Source organism: Myxocyprinus asiaticus, chromosome 35 (assembly GCF_019703515.2).
Source record: "Myxocyprinus asiaticus isolate MX2 ecotype Aquarium Trade chromosome 35, UBuf_Myxa_2, whole genome shotgun sequence".
Lineage (NCBI taxonomy): Eukaryota > Metazoa > Chordata > Actinopteri > Cypriniformes > Catostomidae > Myxocyprinus > Myxocyprinus asiaticus.
Window position 1 is genome coordinate 42,578,467 of NC_059378.1, and position 18,704 is coordinate 42,597,170.

The window sequence follows — 18,704 nt, forward strand, 5'->3', positions numbered from 1 at the left end:
CGATTTTTATAAATTATCTGAGAAGTTTGCTTTATGCTTAATACTCTCAAAAATAATGAACCAATGGTGTGAGAATAAGACACTTTTATATATATATATATATATATATATATAAGTATGTTTCTCAGGTTTGATCTTTTTTATTTATCCCCTTTTCTCCCAATTTGGAATGCCCAATTCCCACTACTTAGTAGGTCCTTGTGGTGGCGCGGTTACTCACCTCAATCCGGGTGGTGGAGGACAAGTCTCAGTTGCCTCCGCTTCTGAGACCGTCAATCCGCGCATCTTATCATGTGACTCGTTGTGCATGACACCGCGGAGACTCACAGCATGTGGAGGCTCATGCTACTCTCCACGATCCACACACAACTTACCACACGCCCCATTGAGAGCGAGAACCACTAATCACGACCACAAGGAGGTTACCCCATGTGACTCTACCCTCCCTAGCAACCGGGCCAATTTGGTTGCTAAGGAGACCTGGCTGGAGTCACTCACCACGCCCTGGATTCAAACTCACGACTCCAGGGGTGATAGTCAGCGTCAATACTCGCTGAGCAACCCAGGCCCCTCCCAACCGTATTATTGATAATATTCACTCAATCTGCTGATAAATCATTTGTGTTTCGTTTTTTTTATTGGGGGGTGAAATACAACCATGAAATGTTTTGGTGAGATTCACTCTAACAAGGTGCTTGAAAGAGCAAAACAAACAAACAAACAAACAAACACTACTCCTGTATGTGTCTCTCTTCTGTAACGAGCTCCAGAGGGAGTGTTTGGTGTTTGATGTGCTCACAGCTGCCGCACAAATTCATGAATGTTTCACTCCTGTGAGTTTGTGGAAATTATTTGAGTCAGAATGGAAGGAAATTACTTTACTGTTTTTAGTTTTTCCCTTCAGAGAGTCTTGAGTCTTTTTAAAGGTTTCCTCTTAAAACACACTGACTGAAATTATGAATGACTATTCTGAGAATAAAGAGTTTTTCCTGTATAAATTATGAAAAATATGAAAGCGTCATGAATTATGAAAGCCAAAATTCTTGACCTTTAACCTTAACAGCTCCTAAAAATACACCGTAAAATATCAAGAATTTACAGTAATCTTTACAAAAAATAATGTATTTAGAATTTTACTGTGAAATTGATGCAAGCTTTGTTGGTTTCTGTCATAACTAGGCTGTCAATCGATTAAAAATGTAATGTTTCAATGCCTAATAGTTTTTCCAAATGATGGCATCCCTCAACCCTTTAAGCTCGGATGGGCCCGCGAGAAAAACAAATAATCGTCAAAATATTAATGACTACAGTCTTGACCAACACAAAATTATTATCGTTTGAAAGTTTAGAAGCTCTACATTACAATGCATGCAGACATTATGACCAAAACTGAACAAGTGCTTTGAAATTTACAGATAAATTAGAAGTGTTCCTTTTTGATAATTTATTTAAAAAAAAGCACTGAACATTGTAACGGGATAAGGTGGGCAAGGAGGAGGTGGGAACCGGCAGAACAGTCAATGTAAACTTTAATGAGAGAAATTAACTTAAAACAACATAAACACACACACAGTGCCGCGTGTGTGTCTCTCTCTTTTTGAACTGGTGTCTCCGGCTCCCCTTTATCTCTCTCTCTCTCCCGCTGATTAGTTGACTCAGCGCCGCCTGTGCACCCTCACTTTTACCCTTACTTAGTAAGTAATAGCTAAGGATATGTCTTTGACAATTATGTTGGTGTTGCTTATTTGCCGCATTTTCGCTTCACGACAAATAAACGGAACATAAAATATTACATACCTTTACTTAGATGAGGTAATTATCTTTCAAATGAGCCCACACACAAGATAATCAGATGTATAGATCATTAGATAATCTACATGAAGCACAATGTTACATATGGCCACCAGGAGATGGCGCCAAATACATGACACAGACTCAATGATGACTCAAATGACACAGAATGAAACTCATTCTGTGAAATCTCATTACTAAAATCATGTCTGCATGCTATGCAAACCTTTAGTCATTGTTGTGTTTGCATGTGTAATTAGTTCTTATGTACAATTATTATGTTTTATTTGTTTGGAGAGGCTTTTGGACACATGGAGACGTTTTTCGACCCTATGATAAATAATTGTTTGTAATGCTATAACTTTTGATTGCTTTGTTGTATCAACACATAATGTTTCTCAGATACAGTTGACATGATTGGGAACAAAACAAAAGCAGTTTTGTGGAGCCACCTTATGTACACCCAGAGATATATAGTATCAAATAAGAAAAAAAGTAAATTTTTGGCTTAATTTTCAGTTCTTCCTGTTTTTACGGGTTAGTTATATCAAGCTTCCCATTAATGCTGGGATAATCCTGTCATGACTTTCGAGCTGAAATCTCCGAGCTGCACCCGAGAAGTGTTAACAGCCGTTTATACTCTAAACACACTGCATGAAAATTAAGCACCAGTAGTGTGTGTGTGTGTGTGTGTGTGTGTGTGTCATATGAAAGAGCAGAGCGCCACCTCTTGTTCATTCTGTAGCATGCAGCGCATGTGACTGTATATTATTTAATTAAATTACCATATCCAGAGGTTTTTTATTTTATTTTCAAATTGTCATTGATTTAATCTCAAATTTGTCACATCTCATATCATTTTGCTAATAACAGCATACTGTAATATGGTACCAAAATTAGCAACAGGATGATATCATACTGTTTTAATCTTTTTGGTATCGTGATACTTCGTTAGTACCGGTAAACTGCGCAACCCTAATAATGATACCAAACTCTTGATCTTCCTTGATTTTTTTGTCGAGTAATAATTCTTTAATTTTGGCTATGCCACTGAAACAGGAAATCTTTATAAACACCTTCAGAGCTTAAAGAGTTAAGGATGGTTTTGTCACATTTACCTCACTTATGGGGACAAATTTAATTTTGTCCTTAAACTTTAGCTGAGCAAACACAGACACACACACATGTCCTTCCTCCAGTAGAAGGTGACCTGTCAGTGCTTGTCAAAAACTATTAAGTGTTACTTGCAGCAGAAAAATAAATAAATAATTAATCTAAGATAACATTACCATAGTGACAGCAGAGATGTTGATGAATTAGCAGGCGTTTTTCTTTCTGTGTGTCATACAGCTGATATAACGCAACACTGATGGATGAAATCAAAGGAAACAAATAAGACATTATATTTTGCAGATAGAAAACAAAGCCTCATTTTAGAGTCATTAAGAAATTTTACATTGTGGCATTATTTTCATGACAATTATGCTCCTTTTACTCTCAATATCGCAATGTGAAAAAATGTAATGCAATAAAAAAAAGACTGTTACTGTAATGAAATCATCACTGAAAACATTGGCAATAGTCAAAGTAAAATGTCTGAATGCGTTGCTGTATTAAAAATGGGCAAGTAAAATGTGCCTAAAAATCAGGTCAATGTAAAAACTCTTAGCCTGAATCTAATGTAGACTTCATTTCATATAAATATATTTTAAATTGCATATTTCACATTTGTGATTTTGGGTTAAATTGGACCAGGACCATTTCTTACCAGGTTTAATTAATAATACCTACTCACTTCGGTCCAGATTTTCTTACTTAAATGCACATTTATGAGAATTAAACCTTATTAAGTGCTGTGGGTTCAGTCTGTTAGCTCACTTTGGGCTTTATGTCCATTAATGGAGTGAAATGTTTTGCTCTGATTCACTCTTTGAGCTGTTGTAAGATGGCACTTGTCTGGTTTGTGATGATGTTTTGACTCAGAGTTTCTCATCATGATTCTGATGGAGGAAGTGTTTTCATGTCATCTGGCTCTATTTTGGGGTCTCTAAAGGGGATTCTGTGATATAATTTCCTCCTGTAGTAAATCACACAAGACCCGAGTCTTCACCTGCACATTTAGATACAGGAAGCTGTGAAACAGGGTCAGAGAGAGTCAGATCATCTGCAGCGCTGCAGTTCTGCTTTTGCACATGTTGTGCTTTTCTGCAGGAAATTTTCCAACCGCACAAACTGTTGGGTTTAACATGACATCAGAATACACTCTATATACTTTCTTGAAACAAGTTTGTGGTAAAGATACGAATTGTTTGTTGTCGTAATCTTTCATCAAAATTTTAAGACTTTCTCCACCTCAACTTGAACTTCTTCAGAATGTCAAATCTTTCTGACACCTAAAAAAATTAAACGCAGTACAATGAATAAAACAGTATGCTGGTGCCTCAAAAAGTTGTCTTTAACATGGTGTCTAAAGAACGCGACGGTCCAGCACGAGTTTACATAGAAAAGCGCTTGAAAAATTGGGCAAACCCACACAAAAACATGTTTGGAGTGAACAGCCCCTAACCTTCTCAGTCTTTCCTTATTTTGAAATGAAGGAGATTTGGTTCCTTTACAATTCTCTATATGTATTAACTAAATTACATTTACATGTATTCATTTAGGCAGACACTTTTATCCAAAGCTACTTACAAATGAGGAGAACAGTAGAAGTGGTTCATTCTAAGGGAGACAGTAGGAAGCAAGGTGCAGTAATACAAGTTTCCAAATTTACTTAGAGAAGTATAAATAGCTAAGAAGGTGAGAAACAGAGGTAGGACAATTAATAGAATTATATTTTTTTGAAGCAGAGAGTGCATTAGTAGGGTAGGGTCAAATGCTCACAAAAGAGCTGTGTCTTTAGGTGTTTTTCTGAAAGCGGCTAGAGAAACAGCTGCTCAGGTGGAATTTGGCAGGTCATTCCACCAGTGGGGCATAGTTGAACGTAAGCTTCTGGAGGGCACCTTGACCTGAAGTAGCGAGTGTAGATGGGGGGTGCGAAGCCAGTGGTTGTTCTGTAAGCAAGCATCAATACCTTAAACTTAACGCGAGCAACCATTGGCAGCCAGTGCAGTTTCCTGAAGAGAGGCGTGACGAGCGCTATGTTGGGCACGTTGGAAAGCAATCGCCGCTGTGTTCTTGATCAGTTGCAGAGGTTTGACTGTACTTGCAGGAAGTCTTGCCAGAAGAGCATTGCAGTAGTCCAGACTAGATATAACAAGAGCCTGGACAAGGAATTGTGTAGCATGCTCAGATAGGAAGGGTCTGATCTTCCTAATGTTTAACAAAGCAAATCTGCATGATCGGGCTGTTCTCACGATGTGGTCCCTGAAGTTCAACCGATCATCAAACACAACCCTGAGATTTCTGGCTGTTCTGGATAGTGTAATTGTTGATGAGTCTAGTTGAATGGTAAAGTATCATGCTGGACTCAGCTGGAATCATGAGACGCTCAGTTTGTGCAGGGTTGAGTTGCAGGTGGTGTTTTTTCATCTAATCCGATATGTCTCACAGGCAGGCTGATGATCCATGCAGCTTCTGTAGGACCATCAAGCTGGAATGAGAGGTAGAGTTATGCGTCATCAGAATAGCAATGATAGGAAAAGCCATGTGACAGATCCCAGTGATGTCATGTAAATGGAGAAGAGGAGAGGTCCAAGCACTGAACCCTGAGGTACCCCAGTTGCTAGTTTGTGAAACTTGGACACAGCTCCCCTCCCTGAAAGACCTACCTGTGAGGTAAGACTCAAACCAGTGGAGCACGATTCCTGTGATGCCCATTGCCGTGAGGGTAGACAGTAGAATTTGAACTGTGTCAGAAGCCGCAGGAAGGTCCAATAGAGTTAGGACAGATGGTTTGGATGCTGCTCTTGCCAGTCTCAGAGCTTCAGTAATGGAAAGCAAGACAGATCTGTGTTGAGTATCCATTTTTGAAGTCAGACTGGTTGACGTCTAGTAGGTTGTTCTAAGAGAGAAAAGAGGAGACTTGGTTGAACATGACTCGTTCAAGAGTTTTTGCTATTGCTATGAATGAGAGGAGAGAGACTGGTCTGTAGTTTTCAAAGAGTGTAGGTTTTAGTGAGGGTTTCTTAAGCAAAATTAAGCTTTTTATAGCCTATAAATGTACTAGCTGAAGGGTTTTGTATACACTGCATGCACAATTATTAGGCAAGTGAGTATTCTGATCTTATCATTATTTCCATGCACATTTTCCAACTCCAAACCATATAAACGTGAATGCTTATTGGGTTCAATCATTTTCAGGTGATATGTATTTGTGTAATGAGGGAGGGCGTGGCGAAAGTGACTAACACCTTATATCAAGGTGTGCATAATTATTAGGCAGCTTCATTACCTCAGGTATAATGGGCCAAGAATGAGATTTAACTGGCACTGAAAAGTCAAATATTGTAAAATGCCTTTCAGACGGATGCAACACTCTTGAAATAGCTAAACTATTGAGGCGTGACCACCGGACAATCAAACATTTTGTTGCAAATAGTCAACTAAGACGCAAAAAACGTATGGAGAAGAAAAGGTGCAAATTAACTGCAAAAGACTTGAGAAGAATTAAACGTGAAGCTACCAGGAACCCATTATCCTCCAATGCTACCATATTCCAGAACTGCAACCTACCTGGAGTGTCCAGAAGTACAAGGTGCCAAGTGCTCAGAGACATGGCCAAGGTCAAGAAGGCTGAAACACGACCACCACTGAATATATTCACAAGTTGAAGCATCAAGATTGGGCAAAGAAATACCTGAAGACATGAAGGTTTTATGGACAGATGAAATGAGTGTGACTCTTGATGGACCAGATGGATGGGCCCGTGGCTGGATCACTAATGGACACAGGGCATCACTTCGAGACAGGTGCCAGCAAGGTGGAGGAGGGGTACTGGTATGGGCTGCTATCATTTAGGATGAGGTAGTTGGACCTTTTCGAGTTGAAGATGGACTGAAACTCAACTCTCAAACCTACTGCCAGTTTCTGGAAAGTACTTTCTTCAAGCAGTGGTACAGGAAGAAGTCCTCAGCATTCAAGAAGGCCATGATCTTTATGCAGGACAATGCTCCATCACATGCATCCAAGCACTCCACTGCTCGGCTAGCCAGCAAGGGCCTCAAAGATGCCCAAATAATAACTTGGCCCCCTTCCTCACCTGACTTAAATCCTACTGAGAACTTGTGGGCCGTTCTCAAACGTGAAGGAAGACAATACACCTCTTTGAACAGCATTTGGGAGGCTGTGGTTGCTGCTTCAGCGAAAGTTGATCGTGAACAGATCAAGAAACTGACAGACTCCATGGATGGAAGGCTCATGGCAGTTATTGAAAAGAAGGGTGGCTATATTGGTCACTGAATATTTCTGAAAGGCCAAAAATGCTATTTAATTGTCATTTTGTGTTACTTATTTGTTGCACCTACTCTAAAAATTGAGAATAAACAATTGAGTTGGGAGAAATTCATTTTGTAATTTAGTTTTCTAATAATTGTGCACACTTATATGTTCCCCTGAGAAAGACAAAACTCACTTTTACTTTGTTAAACATTCAGGTTTGAGGTTCAATAACATTTTGGATTGACTGAGAGCATTGTGTTTGTTCAACAATAAAATTAATCCTGAGGAATACAGTTTGCCTAATAATTGGGCATGCAGTGTATACAGTATATATAATTCACCAAATGAGTTTTTTTTTAATTATTATTCACAAGATATGAAGCTAAAGACATAATGTATGTGCTGACGTAGCATGTTTCCATATTGTCACATTTTTCTTTGTATGCCATCAGTTCAGTTTAAAACAATGTATTATCTGATCAAAATACCAAAATATGCATTGAAGTCTGGATACAAATATGGATGAAGATTATCAATGATGAAAGATTTAGATACAGCAAATCCACACGAGGTGTCATGATTGTTTTTATTCCACTTCTAAAGGGCTGCTGTTACATTGTAGAACAAATCCTTTCTAACTGTAGAATCCTCCAGCGGCGAACACAGAGGAACACGGAAGAATAAAACAAAATATCTGCAATTATTAGTATTTAGATTTTTGCCAATAACGATAGTTCAAAAAAGCAACTATCGGCACGATATATTGGTCTACCACATGAAAAATATACACTGTATTATCAAAATATTTATTATAATGATATAATAATAATTACTTTTTTATTCATTACAAACCTAAACCTGAACCGAACCCAAAGTTATACTGAAAAAACACATCACATTACAGAAATAAAATGGGTTACTGTGAATACCGTTTTATTTTTACTTTTAAAAAGAGAGGTATAAAGAATATGGCATAAAAATACATGACTTCAGATAATTATAAATGTCCAATAGATACATTGATTTAATTGTGTGATTTAAATGCAGTAGATCACAGACATCACGCCTCAATGCTCACAGTTACTATTACAGTGTGAAATGACAGAAACGTGTTTGTCTCTCTGCGTCTCTGCTTTATGTGTCGCACTTCTTTCTGGAGGGTGTGATGGCTGTTAAACAAGTGATCTAGAAAGAGATTTCACTGGTTAACACCAGTTATCCCCCACAGTGCTTAAAACAGGGTTAAAATATACTAAAGTACTGTGTTGAGGGACACAAACAGACAGAGGTGTTTATTTCAAGTCTGTCCAAAATATAATAAAATATTAAAGAATAGTTGCTGGTTTTTGAGTCTTCACTCTGTAAAATGCTTCTTATTTATGTTAGATTATGATATTTTTTCAGTTTATGATCTTGTTCTGTCTGTTTGCTGTCAGTTGCTCCTGGGTAGCTCAGTGGTAAAATACGCTGACTATCAGCCCTGGAGTCGCTAGTTCAAATCCCAGGGCGTGCTGAGTGACTCCAGCCAGGTCTCCTAAGCAACCAAATTTGCCTGGTTGCTAGGGTGGGTAGAATCACATGGGGTAACCTCCTCGTGGTCACTATAATGTGGTTCTCGCTCTCGGTGGGGCACGTGGTGAGTTGAGCGTGGATGCCGCGGTGGATGGCGTGAAGCCTCCACACGTGCTATGTCTCCGTGGCAGTGCGCTCAATAAACCATGTGATAAGATGCGCGGGTTGACATTCTCAGACGCAGAGGAAGCTGGGATGCATCCTCCGCCACCCGGATTGAGGCGAGTCACTACGCCAGCATGAGGACTTAGAGTGCATTGGGAATTGGGCATTCCAAATTGGGAGAAAAAGGGGAAAAATAAAAAAAATAAAAACAATAAGGTTTTAGCTTAAGATGTACATGGATGTATAAGGGAAAGTGTATATAGATGCTGTAACTATTCTTGTCACCATTTGTAATTGTCTTTTTGCTTCACTAGTTCATTTTAAATGGTTTGGTGTGAAGTGTATCATGTATTTTATTTCAAGTGAATATTAAAGAAGTGTAATATCCTTCATATTCTGGAGTATATGAGTATGTGAATGGGTAGTGCTGTGAGACTGAAGGGTTAAAGGTCATTTCCTGTCCTGGCATCGTGTTTGAGCTGGCAGTGGCGCTCAAGCTGTTTTCTGCTCTACTCTGTGGTCGAGTCAATTGGGAGTTTTGCTAAACAGAATGGAATGAGAGTTTGATGCATGCAGAAGAAAGAGCAAATTGCAGAACTGCAGCAGTCAGAGGGCACGTGTGGTTTTACACATGAAGAAAACATGTGCATCAGTGTGTTTGTTCAGTCTTCTGTTGGTTAATTATGTATTTTAGGGCTGCAACGATATAGAAATGATGGCAGATTCCATTTCTGCCTGCTCTGAAACCAGATGAACCATTCACACTAAGTGAAATCAGACATTTTAATGCTCAGTAGAAAAGATTAATAAACATCATACCATGGGTCTGTTGAATGCCTGATTCTGATTGGTTGACTGACGTTCTAAGGTGTGCAATTATTTTTCAAGTAAACGCATGGCTATGAAGTAGTTCCAGGTCTTGACCGATTAACGGTTCCATATCACTTCACCAAATTATTTCAGAGCCCTACAGGCTACCACAACAAAATAACCATATAAAACAAAGACACTGGTTAAGTACATTGTATAAGAATGACAAACAATGCCTATCATATCCTAAATTTATTTCAATTCCGGTTGAAAAGCTCCCTTGTCTCCCCCACACTTACGCTCACACACATACATACGCACACGCGTGCGCACACACACACACACATTGAGACTCGTTTTGCAACTTGATCAATACAACAGTTTCTATTATCCGAAATAACTTTTAATATGTGAAACTTTTTATGTTTCAATGTATTTTGCCCTAATCAGCCTCACATAGCTATAATGGAAAGCACTGCGCTACCCCTCCCCTCTCTTTCGCTCTCTCTCACACACACATGCCGAAAAGCAGCGCATCCTCTGTTGCTAGTTCTAAAGTGATGTTTTCGAAGGCCTGAGCTGTATCAAAGCTAGATACACTTGATCAATAAAATTTCTATATTATCTGAAATATCTGTGGGAAACACCCTCACGCTCCACCTGCCCCTCTCAAGCTCTCACACACACGTGGAAACATATACATACACGCATCACACACACACTTACTCGCAAGCGAAAAGCAGCCATCATGTCAGCGCACACCTGCATCTCAGTAGGGTTGAAAACAGTTGTTAAGGTTTATAACGGAAATATGGCGACACTCGCTGCTGCTGAGGAGTGCTTAAACTCTAAAATCTTGGCAGTTTTAAAGCGATATTACTTTTGACAAGCGCTATAACAAAATAAATGTAATCCCACTGGTGATCTCTCTGTTTCTGAGCTTCTCTCTTTCGATCCCTCAAAAACAAACTCACACACAAACGCATTAACTTGTTACTCCAGTAAGTGCTTCAGTAAAGCAGCGCAAGCCTCGTTATCCTCCGTTGCTAGTTCTAAAATGACGTTTTTGAACTAGCAACGATGGCTTGAGCTGTATCAAAGCGAGATGCTGAATCTGCGGCGGAAGAAAGTAGTTCCACTCACAAGAGTGTTTTAGGGATGTCATCAATTATTCCTTACTTAAATACTAGAGATGCATCAATATATCGGCCAAACATTGGTAAAGGCTGATAAAAGCAACTATCTGCAGATTATTTTTTTTAATCGACGATCAGGGCCAGTAAAATGTGTTGGACCATTTACATACAACTCTCGCTGTGTTCTCTGGTGTGTAATTACTTTCAACCTAGCCTAGCCTCATTAGTGTAGCTGAACAAGAGGCTATTCAGAATTCAGTTAATGTGAGTTAATAATCTGCTTTTTGTTTATGTGTTTTGTTTATAACTGAGACCAGTTACTCTCAAATATAGAAGACATGTTGAGACAGAGAAAATAAAGTGATTAATTAAATTTCTTTAGAAGTTGTTTAATTAATTATCACTGATTTGAAACAAGATAGCAAAAAAAGCAGAGCCACCAAACTGTCGTTATTGGCAGATGTTGTTGTAAATAAACGGATATTGTATCAGCACACACATTTTTTATCGATGCATCCCTATTTAGTACTTTTGAGACCTGGCTTATATAAATAGTTTACTGTTTTAATTGGAAAAATAAGCTCTCGTATTATTACATTACCCTCCACACACACAGTCTTGTCAAGTAGAAGTAGAAATAAAGTATGTAGTGCCGCAGGGCTCAGTATTAGGTCCTCTGCTCATTATGTCCTATTAGATACTCAGCATTATATTTCTTCAAGACCTATTGAAATTTCCCAATTCTCCAAGTTAGCTGAGTGTATCAATGTTTTCAAAGACTGGATGGCTAGAAATTTCCTTCTACTGAATTCTGACAAAACATTATTTTCATTTTAGAGGTTTAGAATGGGACATATATGGCAACATATCAAACCAAGGTAGAAAAATTATGTTAAATTCACCCCTCTGTTCACTTCATTGTGTCATTGTGATAAAACTAACTATTATTATTTCCACTTGTGACTTGAATATTTTATCCAGTTCATTAAGAAATACATGATGAGGATGTAAAAACGTACAGCACAAACAAGGATGTGCCACACTGTTGAGCTTCACAGTAAATTCCGTCTCTGTGGATCTAAATCTAATGGCAGTTATTTGTGGCATCTCTGTTTTTACTTGCAACACTGAAGATCTGCACACTTCACTGCGACATACAGCTCCAGTAATGCAACGCTGTCAGGGTCTGTGATGTGAAGAGACGTAATTGGTCAGTGTGTATGTGAGACAGAGAGAGAGACTGAAAGCCCCTGCTGCCAGACAACTGCAAAAAACATCCATTACATGAGGACTATAATGGCTTTCTGTAAACACTGAGCACAAATGTGAAGATATTTTACCGTACGATAAATTAAAGCCATTTCCATCATACTCAGCGATTCATGTAAAGAGAACTCACTCTTATAATTGATGTTATTAGTGTTTAATGTGTGTAAGTGTAATTGTCTGCACCCACAGCACTCGTGCAGCTGCAGTTTATTTGCCATTTTCCTCTCGTAACTGCCAGTGCTGCAATTTCAGCGTGATTGTCCTGAGCGCATCTCCTGCGTCCCTGCTCTTTTACTGTTGTTTAATCTCTGCATGACGTCTCCTTATGAGTATTCTCAACATGAACACGTTTAGCTGTGTGAGCCGTAATTTAACTATTTTTATGAAAATCAGTCGATCTGAATGCATACAGCCAACAAAAAAAGTCCAAAAAGATTTTTGGACATCATGATGACATGGTAATGCCATAACGTTTTTAGATAAATGCATTCCTTGGTCAAAATATCCATCTTGTTGTGGTATAAATTTAAACTTAGTCGGTTAGTCTCAAGTGAATGTAAACAGACTCAGGGTTCCCACCTGTCCTGGAAAACCTGAAATTTTGCAATGCAGCTTTCCAGTCATGGAAAAGTTATGGAAAATGAGAAAAATACCTAAATGTCCTGGAAAATAATTAATTGTCCTGGAAAAGATTTAGGTATAATAAAATGGTTTGACTGTGTGTGGCTAACATTTTTGTTACATGTACAAAAACATTGAATGATTGGGACTCGGGATAGGTGTCAAATACACAAATCCACGATGTCAAGGAAAAAAAGGGATGGAATCACTGAATCCAGTCATAAAAAATGACATTAGCTATAAAAACGCAGAATGTCTCGGAATTTGACATATTTGAAACGAACAAGAATGTTTGAACGCACAAATAATCAAATTAAAATTGCAATATGTCCTAGTGTAATTATTAAACTGCAAAAGGCTGTGATTTAATTAAATAAATATATCATCTGCATGTGCTGCACGCTTCAAAATGAATGTGTGTAATGAATTCAGTAAAATTAATCAGTCAATAACCACAATATACATCATGACCTCTCGTGTGTTTTTTGCTTAAATATTACACCCGTTGGGAACATGAAATGTCTTGGAAAATTATGTCTTGAAAAGAGTGGAAACCCTGAGGCTGCATAATAAATCAGATCTATGCATTAGGGCTTATCGTGTAAATACATCCTAATAGAAAACACTCACTGACTGCTCTAAGCAATACATTTCTTTGTTGCTTATTATTGACTGAATAATAATAAAAAAACTGAAGCACTGTTTAACCAAGTGAGGAATACTTGAATGCACATACTATTGTTTTAATTTAAATTGTTAATATTTAAAAAAATAGATATGTGGAGGCGGGGGTGCTGTCGAGTGCCGATCTGTGAAGAGTGAGACCGGGAAAGCTGAGTGGTTAAGGATTTACACCTGGGCTAATAGCTGTTTGTATTTTCAGTGAGCTGTGACGGAGTTAAAAGGGGAGGAGACGGCAGCAGACGGGAGAGAGAGTCGCACTTCTACCGCCTGTGTGTGCACGTGTTTTGAGTGTTTGCTGAAAAGCAACAAGCATTTTGTAAATAAAGACTTATTCATTGTCAAGGAGTACGCCGTCTCCCGCTTCCTCTATCCCTGGAACGAAGGGATTTGCTACAGTGGTGCCGAAACCCGGGAATCGAGGGAGATCGCCGTCATGGAGTCCTTGCCACTGGCTGAAATCGTCAAGAAGACCCTTGCCGGCATCCACCAAATGCAACATCATGGAGCTGTGGTCGGAACATGAGTAACGATTCCAGGCCTTGATGCAAGCCTAGGTGGAGGACCGACAGGTGATCCGGAGCTTGCTGCCACAGGGTGATACTCCAGCAGCGACCCAGTCCGAGCCCGCAGTTCCTCAGATCATTTTACCGAAAATGGGACCACAGGACGACCCCGAAGCCTTTATCAAACTTTTTGAGCATGCCGCAGAGGAGTTGGAGTGGTCCCGAGTGCAGTGGGTGGTCCGTTTATTGCTGCTGTTGTCGGGGGAGACTCAGCTTGCGTCCCAACAGCTACCTGTCACAAGTCTCCTGGAGTACTCGGACCTAAAACAAGCCATCCTGAAATGGGTCGGCTGTAACCCAGAACAGCACCGTCAGCGCTTCCGGGCGCTGACATTCGGTGAGTTCAGCCGCCCGTTCGACTCCGCCCAACAGCTCCGTGATGCCTGTCAGAGGTGGTTGCTTGCTGAGGACCGCGGCGCCGATGGAGTCGTCAACCTGGTGGTACTGGAGCAGTTCGTTGACCGTCTGCCAAAGGTCCAGTGCCACCGTCCGGCATCGCTGGAAGAGGCAGTCCAGCTGGCAGAGGACCACTTGGCGGTGTATCCGGGAGCCGGCAAATCCTTTTCTCTCACAACAGCTCTCTCTCTCCCTCTCTCTCTTCCCCTTCTCCATCCCATACTGTTCCTGTCCCAACCCCCCGCAAACGAGGGTTCATTTCCCCGAAGCCTGCTCCCCGGACCCGGGGTGTTTCTAGTGCTACGACCCCCTCTTTCTCTGTTCCCATTTCCTGCCAGGTTGGTGAATCTGGGGCCGCAGGAGTAAGGTCTGGGCTGGTGTGCTGGCGCTGCGAGGAACCGGGACACATCCAGGATCAATGCCCGGTAATGGTTGTGGGGCCGTGGGTCCGGGTCCCAGACGCATCACAAGCTGCCCCCAATCGAGCAGGGACGTACCTTATACCAGTGAGTATCCAAGGGGGTACATACAAAGCCTTGGTGGATTCGGGTTGTAATCAAACTTAAATTCTCCAAAGCTTGGTTCAAGGTGAGGCTTTGGGTGCAGCACACCGGGTGAAGGTGAGGTGTGTGCATGGAGATATACACCAATACACTTTAGTGCCTGTTACTGTTCAATTCCAAGGACAAAATGCTTGTTGCTTTTCAGCAAACACTCAAAACACGCGCACACACACAGATGGTTGAAGCGCGACTCTCTCTCCCGTCTGCTGCCGTCTCCTCCCCTTTTAACTCCGCCACAGCTCAATGAAAATACAAACAGCTGTTAGCCCAGGTGTAAATCCTTAACCACTCAGCTTTCCCGGCCTCACTCTCCACAGATCAGCACTCGACCGCACCCCTGCCTCCACAAGGTATAATTGCAGTGGTATTGAAATTGGTATGGAAAATCATAAAACGGTATCGTTTTGGGATTGTGACAACACTAGTGAAAACTCTGGTCTCATGTGAGATTGGGTTGATGAAGTTTATATTAAAACGTGTTGAAATGATGTAGCTGAATGTCTCTCTGATCCACAGGATAACAGCTCTGACACCCACCGGATCGCTCCGTCACCCGTCGTTCATGTTCGTGGACTCTGTGAATCTGTGGTTGAAGCTGATCTGGTGGAAGCCTTGGAAAAATTTGGAAACATCTGGTACGGACAAATGATAAAGCATGAATGAAAAGTTCATGGGAAAGTTGCAGAGAGAAGCTTAGAGAAATCAGTTTGACCTTCTTCCCTTGTAATTAGTGAAATTGTCCTCCATACTAAATATTAAAATTATTGCTTGCTTTTCTTGCCAGCCATAAATGTTTCTCATCGACCATGAAATGCACCTTTTTGATTAAAATTATAGATTTTTGTCCTTGTGACATTGTGATATTTTTTACATATATATATATATATATAGACATATATAAGTGTCATTCAGTGCAGGTGTTTGTGTCACTCGCAGCATCGTGTATGAGACGAATTTGTCTTCATCTCATCCTGGATAAACTTCTGATGGTAAATTTTTACTGCAGTAAAAGTCACTAGAAGATTTATATATGTTTGATTTGAATCACTTAAATCAGCACGGGTCTCACTATCAGTCTTACCATTCCAGTTCTACAAGCATGTGTTATGTTGCTGTTCCTAAAATAATTGAGTGAGTAACTTATTTACTTGCCAAAGCCAATTTTAACTTGTGTTAATTCTGCACACTGCTTCTCTAAAGTCGATAAATCATAACGCACTTGTAATGAATTGTGTGAAATATTCCACAGCACAGATTTCACTTGTTTCTGAAGACATTTAAATACTCTGACGACGTCTTTCATGTGCATTTATCACAGTTCCTTTGAGCATTTAATTCTTCTGAGATAATATGAAATTCATATTATGAAATGTTTGTTTTTTTGCATGAAACGACAGAATCTTTTCAGCTGCTCAAGACTTATGCTGATTAAAGACTGCTTAAAATCATCCAAAAATCAGTATTTATATATATAATTTACAAAAGTCAGACATCGTCTGTGGTGCTAATAAGGTTTTATTTTCAGTGTAGACTGATAATGAGGCTTTTCTCTAAAGTGACATTTACAGCCACAGAAATGAAGCAGAACTTTTGAAGATCTGATGAGCTGATCTGAGAGTTTAAAATCAAACAAGTTCAAAACAGACTACGTGAAACAGTAAAAGAATAGTAAAGTGAATATTTGACCTCAGAAAACATGAGTGCCCTTATGGATGACTGCAGAGAAGACGAGATAGTGTTTGAAACTGCAGATTTCTTTGTTTCTGCTGTGTATCAGCAGAACTGAAGGTTGTGTGAGGTTATTCATAGACGGATGCCAGTATCACTTAGAACATCTCATGACCACATGATGCCACATTGTGTTTTTTATTTCTGCTGTAGTGCACTTCCCCTTAGAAACAATGACAAAAGAATATGAAGCCTACATTAAGATTTTTTTGCACTGTGACATTATTTTCATGTCACTTAACCCTCCTTTGGTATTTGCGGTCATTTTTGACCGGAAGGGTCAGATGTGTAACCTTTTTTATTTTTATATTTTATTTTATGATGATGATGATAATGATACCGTTTCTTCTTACCTGAAGGAAGAACAATAATATTATGCATTTCTTTTGGTATTTTATGCTATTTTTTATTATTATCTTATTTACATGTACATTTCTAAATTTGACCATTAATTTGCATATACAAATAATAATAATAATTATTATTATTTTTTTTTTTTAAGTGTAGCACCTACAGTTCTATAAGTTGAAACATGAAGAAAATATGAGAATGTGACATAAATTGGAGGCAGATTTCTACCATCTGATGAACAAAATATAAATAACATGAGTTGAACACCATGTCATGCCAGTAACAGCCAGTAGATGACTGTAGACACATACTGTGTAGTCTGAGGACTTGTTGTAACCTAATTTTATATTTTATCACAAGATGTGCATTTGGATATATATTTAGACATTATCAAACTATTATTTGTCAAAGTTTATCATATTAAATTGATTTGAAGTGTCAGTTTTTGCTGTTAATGTCATTATGCTGCAATCAAACCTGACCATGGTGTTACAAAGAGAAGACGCAGAATAAACATTTTTCTACCAATAATTTATTTCAAACATAAAAATGTAATAACTCAAAGTAAATGCATAATAATGTCAAGAAAATGAACATCAAGAAACAGAAATTAACTGCAAAATTCTGAAAATTCAATTAGAGGATAAAACAGAAGTAAATGTCTGCAATTTCAAACTTTCTATAATAAAAATGTATTTTGCAAACGTGTGTGTGTGTGTATGAGTGTGTGTGTGAGAGTGTGTGAGAGTGTGTGTTTGTGTGTGTGTGTGTGTGTGTGTGTAAGTGTGTGTGTGTGTGAGTGTGTGTGTGTATGTTTTGGACTGAGTATGTTTTAGAGTCTCACCCTGTAATTTCTGTCTGTTTTTTTGTTCTGCATTGTGGCTGATTTATTGATTGTATGTTTTCTAGTCTTTCCCATTCATTTAATGAATACCAAAGGTGTCACTTGTTTTACAACCACTTAGAATTACCGAATCAAGCCCAATTTTTTTTGTAAGTTCAGATGGCAAATGGAGGAAAAGTCACCAAATCTTGTACTGTTCAGATAAAGGAAACCATTTTTATTAAATGAGGAAAATGTAATCAGTCAAAAATTACCGAATACCAAAGGAGGGTTAAACACATTTTGTCTCCGATTCTTATCTTGTCAATGGTGATCCTCATAAAAGCAACACAGTCATTACAGTTAAAAAGATGCTGTTGTATTTATGTGTTGATTTTTTATTTAAAATAAGCAAAAATGAATAGTACAAATAGAGCACTACTATGATGTATAAATACTTTACAGTTTAAATAATATATGAATTAGTTTTTGCGTTGCTGCAATGGGTAGTCACATGTGCCTAAACGTTCTGAAAATAGGACATTTATTTTCTTGACATGTTTCGTGAGAATCACCCGGAACTTGTGTTGTAACTAACATCTTCAAATGTGTTTCTCTGTCTCCGCTGCAGTTATGTGATGATGATGCCATTCAAGCGTCAGGCACTGGTGGAGTTCGAGGACGTTCAGAGCGCTGATCACTGTGTGGCGTGCGGTTCTCAGGAGGCCGTCTATATCGCCGGTCAGCAGGCGTACTTCAACTACTCCACCAGCAAACGCATCACGCGGCCCACCAACGCAGACAATCCCAACAGCGGAAACAAAGTGCTACTGCTCTCCATCCAGAATCCTCTCTATCCAATCACCACGGTAACCGAGAGCTACTGTATCTCATCACCATGGCAACCAGACCC

At 39.2% G+C, this 18,704-nt stretch overlaps 1 protein-coding gene across 3 annotated transcripts in view; it reads left to right on the plus strand.

Moving 5' to 3' along the window:
* LOC127426489 (heterogeneous nuclear ribonucleoprotein L-like) overlaps positions 1 to 18,704 on the plus strand; it is a 67,718-nt gene that overhangs the window by 19,506 nt on the left and 29,508 nt on the right. The window contains exons 1-3 of one of the 3 annotated variants that reach the window (XM_051673346.1): positions 14,672 to 14,832; positions 15,406 to 15,524; positions 18,423 to 18,660. In XM_051673346.1, the coding sequence (XP_051529306.1) occupies positions 14,755 to 14,832; positions 15,406 to 15,524; positions 18,423 to 18,660 (435 nt within the window). In that variant the 5' untranslated portion in view covers positions 14,672 to 14,754. Of the gene's footprint in view, positions 1 to 14,671; positions 14,833 to 15,405; positions 15,525 to 18,422; positions 18,661 to 18,704 lie in introns of those variants that run through there. The other 2 variants (XM_051673345.1, XM_051673347.1) reach the window with 2 other exon arrangements.